The 11,127-nt window shown below is 41.5% G+C and overlaps 1 protein-coding gene across 1 annotated transcript in view; it reads right to left on the bottom strand.

The window, feature by feature from the left end:
- The window catches only part of SEMA3A (semaphorin 3A), a 171,214-nt gene extending 168,374 nt beyond the window's left edge, over positions 1-2,840 (bottom strand). Inside the window, exon 1 of the mRNA XM_063323554.1 lies at positions 2,324-2,840. Within this exon, the coding sequence (XP_063179624.1) occupies positions 2,324-2,435 (112 nt within the window). The 5' untranslated portion in view covers positions 2,436-2,840. The remainder of the gene's footprint in view (positions 1-2,323) is intronic.
- Positions 2,841-11,127: the final 8,287 nt, after the last annotated feature.

Genomic DNA, 11,127 nt, shown 5'->3' on the forward strand with positions numbered 1-11,127 from the left:
CACAGGCAACACGCTCCTCTTGACCTGGCCAAGCATTTACTCTGGTACTTAACATTAAGGATGTGAGCAGTCTGATCTGATTTTTAGGGTTACACATGTTTTAAGTCAAATATGTGATTAAGTACACATACGAATCAAAGGCCGGGGTGTGAATTCCTGTAGGTCTTCAGACTTTAACTGGCTTTGAATTAACTACGCATTTACTTTTTTTCCTAGATCGGAAATCGGGTTGCTCAGCATTTGAAGTCATTTTCTTTTTACAGTGATCCGCCAATTATAAAAACAGTTTCAATGTTCCTTTCAGTTTCCTGTTTTGCTCATATAGGATTGACACTATATTAAAATTTATTGTATGATGCATTTAAAAACATGAAAATGGGACCCTTCCTCTCAGCAACAGTAGAACTGGAAAACAACCAAGCAGCAGAGTAGCAAAATGTTGCTAAACTGTATGTGGATACAGTACCAGTGGGGTGAAAAAAGAAAACAAACAAACAAACAAACAAACAAACAAAAAAAATTGGAAAACCACTATCAGTCACATTTGGCCATCCTTTGAAATGAGTTTCTGTGAATTTAGGCAGTATGAGCGGGGGTAGCAGACTTGAGCCACCAATAAACTTTAAAAGGGTAAAAAAAACACCAAACAATAATTAATTAGCCATTAAACCCCTTTACAGGATACTTTTACAGCATTTACGCTTCTGTATACTAATCTGAGTTTCAGTAAGATTGTGAAAGTTTGGAAGCAATTAAGAGTTTTTTAATGAGTTTTTTGACATGACATGTAGTTATGGCAGAAGCTTTCTTCAGACACCATTATTCAAAATAATCAATTTTCTGTTAAATATAAATGGCTTTTCTTATGAAAATCAAATGAACAGATTCTGAACCCCTTAAACTGTTCTTTTCATATATATCTTTTCAAGTTTAAACACACACAAATATGCATATATGTGTTCTTTAATAAAACCCTGCACATGCATTTGTTTCATCCAATGCATCCAAGTTTTGCAGGTGTTTAATTTTTTCTTTCCCTCATCTGGAGTGCGAAAATGACGTCTGCCTTGTATCAGAGAGGACTTTTCCCCCCTCTCATTTGCAGCACGAGAAAGATGAAAAAAAAATTGGAAAACATATTTCTACTGGCAAGAGACGTATTGACACTATACTGTAAACTGAGATTGACATCTATGACCAGGCATGCACACACATGTTCTCTTTTTTCCCCACTGTAGAAGCAGTGTGTTACTTTTCCTCCCTTCTTTTCAGAACCGTAGCGGCTGCTCCTTCTCTCAACCTTCAATAATCTGAGATTTATGAGGAGGCAGCTCTTCAGAGAGAAATGCATACGCACATGCATATAGCTCTCCCTTTTAGAAATAGTACTCTACAGCTCTTACGTTTCAAACTTCTTTCCTAGTTGCACATTCTCCAGATTTGGTGAATTCCTCTGAAAATGCACTTAGAGAGGAACTATGCTGATAAAGACAAGAGTCTGCCTACTTCAGAGTCCTTCTTTAACACTGGCAGTATTAACCAAAAGTTAATTACTGACAATTGCAGTGTGAGTGGCATTACACCATTTCAAACATAAATGTAATCTCACAGCGCTCTTTCTTCAGTTACACCTTCCCTGTGAACTCTAATGAGATACATCAGACTACACCGAAAACAATCTCAGTTCAAATAAATTGCACCGCATTAAACATCCATAGGCAGCATTTTCTAGAGCTTAACAGTCCTTTCCTCCTTTTCTGGACTGATCTGTTCCTTCCAGTTTATAGTTTCTTGGCAAACCCACCATCTACTGCTTATGTTAGGCATCTGATTGTCAGATTTGTACAAACTGAATATTCATGACTTGAAAATTAACCACTTCATGCCTAAAAAAAAAAAAAGGAAAATATATCATCTATTCCATGCTGTTTGAAACAGATCTGGTATTGTGGCTGCGCTACATGCCCAGCCCGGGAGAGGTTTGCTGGGTGGCCAAACACGTCTCACCGTCTGAAAGAGTAAAGTCCGATGAAATAGCACAAGGCTGCAAAACGCTCCTCCACGGATCGGCACGATCCGGAGTCCTTGTCTGCAAATGCAACTAACTCTTCTTTGTTTGTGTTTAAACTGCGTGGTGCCGACCGCAGCACGGAGTGGCTTTTTAAGTAATTCTCTTTTTTTACCCCAGAAATGTCTCCTAATGCCAATCTCCCCTTCGGAAGATAAGGCAAAGCGGGGAGGAAGGTGGGGAGGGGAGGGAGCGACGGGGCAAGGAGGAGAGGTTTTGAGGCAAAGCGAGAATGAGAGAGAACAACAGACTTACCTTTATAGGATAATTTGAGCCTCGGCACGTTATTCTTCACATGCTGGCAGTTCACTCTTCCTGCTAGTAATACTCCCAAGGAAAGCAAGGCAATCCCCCTGAGCCAGCCCATGCTGCAGCAGCCACTGTAGGGTCCCTGCGAGCCGGAGCCGCGGCGCTCCCCGTCCTGCCGGGCGCCGCCGGGGAACTTCAGGCAACCTGGGGAGCGGAGGTAACAGGTGATGGGGGTGGGCTCCGCTCCGCGCCCCGCCGCGCCCCGCCGCGCCCCTGCCGCCGCCACCAGCCGCCACCAGCCGCCCCGGCCCCCCGCCTCGCCGCCGGGGCAACTTCAAGCCCCTCTCACGCACACGCCGCGGGCCGGAAAAGGAGGCAGCCCCCGGGCGAGAGTGGCGTGCGGGCGGGGGGGCGGCATGATGCGGGCGGCGGCGGGCGGCGGCGAGGGCCGGGGGCAGGGGCCGGGGCCGGGGCCGGGGCCGGGGCCGGGCCGGGGCTGGGCGAGCGCCCCGCTCCCCGGGCGGCGGGCGGGTCCCGGGCGGCGGGGGCGGGCGCGGAGCGGCGGCAGCTCCGCGCTCCCCGCGCACATGGAGGGGAGGCGGCGGAGGGAGGGGGGGGGGGACGGGGGGACGGGGGACACCGGTTCTCCCCGCGCTCCCGAGAGCGGCTGACAATGGGAGCGTAGGAAAGCTCGACACCCCCCCCCCTCCTTTTCCCCTTCCCCTGCTGTGACAGCAGGCATGCAAATAAAAAAAAAAAAATAAAAAAAAAAGAAAGAAAAAAAGAAATACATCGCGGGAGAGATTAGAGGAGGGAACAGAAACCTCCACCGAGCTTGGGAAAGGCACGGAGCTATACATTTCATCTCATTGTCCAGGTTGCTGGGTTCGTTCTTGGGGGGGGGGGGGGTTGGTTTTTTTCTTTTTTTTTTTTTCATATAATTTCATTGTACGGTTCTGATTAAAAGATGCATGTCCCCCTTTAAAAACAACAACAACAGCACAACGCAACCCACAATGTTGTTAACCCACATAAATAACGTCTCCTGCCCATAACGTAATCCTCTCCGGGTTGCTCCCAGTTAAAAAACAAGTAACAAAGTCTGCCATCAGCGTAACTTTACCACCGAAGCTTTTAAAGCCTTGTTAGGGAAGGTTGCTGTAACCCTCCCGCCCTCCCCACCTCCTGCACTACTCCAATGCAGCGAAAGAAATTCCTAGTAAAGCCCACTTCAACAGTCAGTTCAAGACATGTACAGGTCTGGAGGGGCTTATAAATTACTCTGGAGTATTCTCTGAAGTGTTCTTGTAAGTTAAAAACGTTCCAAACCTTCCAATTTTTAGGACTGTGTGATTATTACAATCTTATAATTTTTATGCAATGAAACTAGATAATGATTTTTGTTTGTTTGTTTAAACAAAAGGACACAGAAAATCCCCGGAGATCTTCTAAATGTTAAGAAGCTGTAAATACAAACATATAAGCAAACTTAAGCTCTTCCCTCCCACACATCTGAAAAAACCCTTCTAGTTGAGTGACAGTATATTAAATTTTCCGTGCTGCGCTAGATATCAATTTAATGTGCATTTTGGAATGTAATGTCTTACACAGATATGTACCCTGTATTACGTTCCTAATGCAATATTGACAGGAACGCTGGCAATCGACCTTTACAAAACATTGGCATCATCAAAGAAGTGTGATGACCCCTCTCTGTTTTGTTCCATACTTTTCTAGAAAAAAGAGTCCGTGAGTGCTTTATGACGACGGCATTTCAGTGAGATCTTTTCCTTCCTTTTACCATTATTTACTGAGGATTAAAAAACAGTTACCTAGTCCCACTGACGATGACCGCACTACACTGCATTTTACAGAATACAGCATCTCTTTTCTGTGTTCAGACCTGGCTGCTAAACCAGCATCTAGGAAATAGTCTCAACTTTGAAACTGAAGTTCATAGTTGAAAATGCTGGTGTCAGTGTGGTTCTAATTAAAATCTAAAGACTCGTGCAGAACAAGGCTTGGTGCTATGGTAAAGCAAGGGCTAAAATTCTGTCATTGCTGCTTTCATTGCTTAATGTTCACACACCAGTGGAAAAGAAGGGGCTTTTCCCCTCTCCTCTTTAACAAATTCTTCTGCTTCCTGAGTTTAATTCATTAATCCCGTGGCATTGTATCTGCCAGATTCAGCAATTCTATTGATCAGCAGCATTGTTAAGAAAACAAAATCCAAAAATAATGTTGATTTTGGTCATTCCCACACTTGTTATCCTGAGCATTTTCATGCTCCAGGCAGTGGATTAGAGCTCCAAAATGACAAGAGACGCCTGTCTGTTTTCCATGGATTACTTGCTACAGACATTCACTCTGCAAAGGAATTCATGTCACTTTGAGATTATTTGGAGAATTGGCCTAATGAATTATCCTTTTGTATTGAGCAAACAATTAGAAACAACACACAAAAGATGCACCATATCCAGGACTTTATAAAGCCCATCATTTTACAATGATGTTGTTACACTCAATTTACTCCTAGTTGCATAAAGAAGGCACAACTATTTTTTTTTTCCCCTTATAAGAAAAAGAGAATGCAAGGCTAAAATGCTATCTTTCTAATGTGGAATGAATGTGTAACGGTCCAGACTATTTTCCAGCAACCAAATAAATAAATCATGGTCCCCAGTCAATATATATTTTGCCCAGAAAATGTATGGATTAAATACAATGGGTACTAATTTATCCAAGACTGCATTCGAAGATATAAAATACAGCATCATTCTAGGAGAGATGAGAGGCACTGTCTTTTTGCATCCTTCATGTGAGAGACCGCTCATGTTTTGCCTTCCTCGGTGGGATATGCCAGTCTAAAGACGCAGAGAAGGGTAAAAAACTGGTCCTGTAGGTCGTCCTCCTGCTATTTAGCTCTAAGTAGTGCTAATCAGCTAGTCAGGATAGCATATGCTACGCCCCCTTATAAGGAGAGGGGCAATGGCAGCACTTCAGTGGTGCTTGAAGAGGCTTTGTATCTCAAAGACGCCCATTGCCATATGTTGCCTCTGCCAAGGCGAAACTGGGCTCTGCTTGGAAGGAACGATTTGGCCAACGCTCCTACAGCAAGTGCCAGAAACGTCAACTCTGGGAATTTAGGGTGGGCAACAACTCACTTTCAAACGACAATCTATTCACCTTTTTTTTTTTCCTTTGGTCTTTTGAAAGCTATCTAGCTGCTGAGTTTAGAGAGAGGGAGAAAGTAAAATCCAAACGTCCCTCTGTTCTTCAAATAATAACCTCCTGAAGAAAAGAAGACCACAGTTATTAGCTCATTTAATTATTCCATTATTGCTTAGCAAGTTCAAAAGAAATAACAGTTCTTCTGCATCATTTCCCATATTTGTTGCAGATTTTATTTTTATTTTCTGTAGTGGCATTTATTTGACATTCTATATAGTGTTTTACATCTCAAAACCCAGGCAAGCACTTGTGGGCTCTGTTTAACATTTCTGGTCTCATGCTGTGTGGCATTATGATTTGTTTTTTTGCTTTTTTTTTTTTATACCACCTTTCAATATGTGCAGCAACCTCACATTGATGGATCCTACAAAAAGTTGTACTTGGATGTGGCTGGACATTCACTGTTGACCATCCATGCAGAATTACTCTTTCAGTCACTTGCACGTTGGCACCATTTGGTGCTTCTCGTTACTCAGAAACAGAATTACTTGACTCATGATTACTTCAAGTCTTCTTGCTGCTGCTGTGATTGTTAGACTTAGCAGCTCTTGAAAGCTTAACTGCTCTAAGAAAGTCTTTAGTGTGCTTTAAAAATGTACTTATATATGGAATTGTTTCCTGTGTTTTAGATGAGTCATTACTTGTTTATATTGATGTGATCAGGTCCTTCTCAGAACTACACAGGAATTACCAGAATCTGTTTTTGATACGCGGTACTAATCCAGTAATTTTTGAGGGAAAGATTTCTTGGGTTAAGTGTGCAATTTCTGGTTAAAATCAGAGAAAAAAAAACCCTCTCAGACTGTATCTGATTGCTAAAAATCTCCCTAGGGAACACGCTCCTGTAGGAAATGTGAAATCTTAACTCAGATATGCTCCCTGCTATTTTCTTCCGTAGCAGGTGAGTTGCTTGATAAGCAGAATATTTACAATTCTGCAAAGGGTCCCTTTGAAATTGCTCCAGTTGTATACATAATGATACTTGTAACATGCTTTAGAATAACTGAATCATTATTAGCCCCAAAGGAGGCTCATTCTAGAGCCCAATTATAAGTGCATTTGTCATGTGGTGTGTGAGAGACCCAGGATGCAGTTTCACAACACATCCACTTCAGAAGCAAAATCCCATTTAAGATCCAGACATCAGCTACTGCTTTTTGCTTTTATGTCACGGGCTGCTGCTCCCTCACTTGGGACGCTACAAACTTTTTGTGGGGACATACTGGAAACATGATGAAAAAGAATGTTTAAAAATAGTCCTTGTGGGGATATGAAAAAGGTTGTTTTTCATGCAGATCCAGTGCACGCACCAGCTAACGGAGCAGAGGAATTGGGAGCTGGCATTGAGGAAAAGCAGCAATGCAGAAGAACTTGGGATGTTGGCCTCGCTTCTGAAGGAAACATGTCATGAAGGTCTACCTCTAGGTTCAAGTCTTTTGCTTATATTAGACAGGAATCTAAACCTAGAATCTATTTCTTGTAGTTGTTCGCGCCTTTTTTTATGGAAGGAAAAAAAAAAAAGAAACCTGTAAAAGGCCTATATGGTGAAGAAAAACGTTTCTGATATCCAGACCCACTGAACTGGATATCAGCTATTATTTTTACAGTGTTGATGATTATCATATTAGCTCAAGAGGTTATAAATAGCTGCTTCCACCTGGATTTTAAAGGATTTAAAATTCTGTGGAGTGGCACTTTTTCAAGTTCTGAAGCAATCACGGTGCAAAGTTACTTAAAAATGCATCAGCAAAAAGGGAGTTGGAAGTGTAGAGTTTTAACATTTTATCAAGCTGGAGATGGCAAAATCACAGGCTCACATCTAGATCTGGAAATATTCTTGCTGTTGGAAGTCTAGACATGTCTTCCCCAGCGCTCCCTTGGGCTATGTTGCATTTGGTAGCCTTATTTGAATCTCCTGAATCTACACAAATCCGTAACATTTCTTATTATTGCATGTGATCGGGTTGCTAACCACGCCAGTTAGTATCTGCGTTCTTTCAATAACACTGCGTCTTACCATCTTGTCACAATCAGCTTTTCCTTCATTTCTCGGGACTAATGAGACTGTACTATATGTGATGCGTGTACTTTTGGCAGCATAATGGGATCGGTATCAGTATGATGTGTTTTACTCACAATGCTTTCAGGTCTATTAAACACCTCATCAAATTCTTCAAAAATATTCTTCGCATCCTGTTCTGTAGACAGGTTATATGCCTGTCTGAACAGCAGCATTTTCGGCTTGCTCTTCAAACCTAAATAAACATTTTCTATTCTCTTGGCCTCTGCTGTCTGACGTTCATCTCATACGCAAATGTATGGCAACTGTGATACCCAGACCCCTGGTAAGAAACCCACCTTAACAGCTCAGTGCAGGGCATGTGACATTAATAAAAGTTACAAAAAGCTTATTTTCCCCAACTCCTAGTATGGGTCAGTAGCTTCTGTTTCTGATGGATTAGCTCTGAGGTACTTATCCAAATTGAACAAAACTTCCAAGTCTATTAACTTTCAAGTACAGAGACTTCCGTCCCTCTGATTGCTTATGTTTATTGGCTGTTGGGCCTTCGCTGAGGAAATACTGGCAAGGACATATGTTTTTTTTACAGGAGATGAGGGAAATGCAAAGAAATATTTGATGTTCTAATTCTTCAGAGAAAAGCCAATTTAAGAAAAATCATTATAAAAAGGAAAACAAAGGAACAGCAGCCATGAAACTTCTGGCTCCTTAAATTCTATTCCAGGTCTGACATGTTGAACTTTGTTGAGGGAAATCTAATCAAGCCGGAAGGTCTCCTCCCAAATGGCCAGCTGCAGAATGGCTTGCTCCCCTAACCCAACAGTTTGAATGGGTGGTGGGTTTCTGAAAAGATAGCTGGTAAACCAGTCCTGTCCTTTTCCCCACTGCTGGCTGAAGAGCCAGCTTGCAAGGTGTATTATGCACACAAATGCATTACAGATTCATCTGCTTCAGCATTCAAATCCAATTTTGGCTTTTATCACCCATATTTTTTTTCAAAATTGGAACAACTGACAAGACATAAAATATATTTCTGCAGAAAACCCAAGAAAATGCTACTACTTAGAAAAATAAGACATAGATGGATATAAAGATATGGTTTTCAGGGTTTCCTGCTTGTCTTTGAAAGTCCACTTGTGGTCTGATTTGCATCTTTAGACCCCTGTATACTTTTTGAGGTCTGATCTTAAGAGATTTGCTCAGGGCCACACACTAAGACATTAACAGGACAAGAAATTGATCCTGTGTTTCTCACATACTGTGCCAACAGTCGCATCCTTACCTCTTCATTTGTCATCGTATGCAAGTCATTCCTGTCAGCCCTAAAAGTCCCTCCTTATCACTCGGTATACAGAAAATCCCCAGTTCTATTGTATCTGGGATCCATCATGGCCAACCTTTTGGCCCTATGTAATTTTGCTTAGTAACCTTTACGGCCAACTGTCAAAGACTTGAAAGACACAACACTATCTTGTGTGCCACCCATTCATCACAGGCTTTTAAATAGTCCAGGTGAATTGCAGCAAACCACAAACCAAAAGTGTATGCAGCATCTGCTATGATCATTGTTCTTTTCTGGACCTTTCTTCTTCTCTCTCTGTTTTTTGGGTTGGTTTTTTTTTCCCCCCTTCTTGTGCTGAGTGGTTCATTAGTATATGACAAAGATGTAAGACCAACAAAACCATAACCATCGTCTGTCATCTTCATACATCTGCCCTATTTGACTTTCTAGACTGAAAAACTTTTTAATGAGGATGTTTTTTTTTCACAGAAAACTTACAAGTCTGATTTTGTTGAACAGAGCGTGTGGGTGCAAATCGTCTTTGGAAGATCAAACAATATCACACAAAATGTAGAGGCTAAAGAATCATTTTATGGCTTCTGATGCCAAAACTGATAGCTATTTAATCACTGCTCAGATAGTCTGTGGAAACTGGGAATGGTAGGTAAACTGTGATAGCTTAGGAAAACTTGGTTGAACTTTCGATAATTTGACCTCTGTGAATGCTTTTAGAGTCAGCAATACGTAGAAGTGTGTGCTAGAAGAGGAGGGGGAGGAAATTCAAAGCAAAATAAGCTCTAAGAAAGCATTAACTAACTCTCTCTTTCCCGCTCTGAATCCCCAGTGAATAGAGATTTCAGCAGGGGAGGGGAACTTTATCCCTCCTCTGGACTGAATTTGTAACTATTTCAGAAAAGCTTCCCACTACATTATTTTCCTATTTGTTTCTCTGAATTAGAGTTCATGATATTTTAGGCAGGTAAATATAGACACAGAAAAGAAAGATTCCTTCTGTCTCCCAAAGTCTTGAAATCCAAAACAAAGTTAGGATGGAGCTGAACTGGTCAGTCACATAAATCTTGTCTGGAAATTCAAACGTAGGTTGAACACATGCACACACATATACCATAAGACCAATTCTCTAGGAAAATAATTGGAAACCCAGCTTGTTTTCTGTTTCTCAGGCATTCTAGAAATACTTCGAATACTTTGCTGCTTTGACATTTGTATGTGCACACAGAGAGCATAACTACAAAGCGCATCAGGTAATAAAACACACATCCCTGACTCTGTAATGAGTTTTTTCCACCAGCACTTGGGCTTGGTGAAAGTGCAGTCAAACCTAAGTTTGAACAGTTGCAGCCCATCTTCCCTCTTTTCTCTTCTCTCCGAGCAGGGTATGAAGCTGCAGTTGCAGTGCTGAGAGCTCCCTGGCGCAGCTCACGCGGTGACTGAGGACTAACGGCAGTGGTAAAGGTGGTAAAAGTGGTAAAGGAAACATATGGCCAGATGTGGGGAGGAGCGCTGCACCGCGGCAGCCTGACACCCTGTTGTAGATCATAGGATAATGGAGATCTGCTGACACTGTGTAACATCTTCCTGCTCTCTCAGAGCCTGCCCCAACGCCGGCACCAGAGGAAGAGAGACAAAGATGCTGGTACTGCCCGTAAATACTTCCCACGACAACAGAAATTCTTAATTCTGGACCAGAATTAGCTACTTAGCAACAAACACCTTAGTGACTTCTGATCAGACTAGGAAGGTTAAAAAAAAAATAAATTCATATACCAATAAGCCAGGTATTCTGTACACGCAAAATAATTTAATTAAAGCATATTTTATGTTATACCAGAATAGTCATGGAAAAAGACTGGACTCATGCATGCACACTATCTAAATGTATACATAGAGATGATACATGTTGTATATGCATAGTATAACACAAAATTAGCATAATTGGCCATCTTCATTTTCCCTGGCATTTCACAATATCTCACAGATGGATCCCTCAGGTTTTCTTTTTTGTTGTTGTTTTTTTCTTTCTGTTTAAAACTTACATGCATCATATACTGGTTTCATGAATCTCTCAGCCAAATTCCAGAGTATTTCTTAAAGCTTTACATAACAATCTTATAAACTATAAATATATGTCTATGAAGGATGCTTTTCTCCTTTCTTTTTTTTGTTTTTAATTTTTTTTTTTCATGTTTATCTCTACCTTCAAGTGAAACAGAACAGGAATATGTTCATAAAGACAAAAATTCCATTGTTTATACT

Source organism: Chroicocephalus ridibundus, chromosome 1 (genome assembly GCF_963924245.1).
Source record: "Chroicocephalus ridibundus chromosome 1, bChrRid1.1, whole genome shotgun sequence".
NCBI classification, from domain to species: domain Eukaryota; kingdom Metazoa; phylum Chordata; class Aves; order Charadriiformes; family Laridae; genus Chroicocephalus; species Chroicocephalus ridibundus.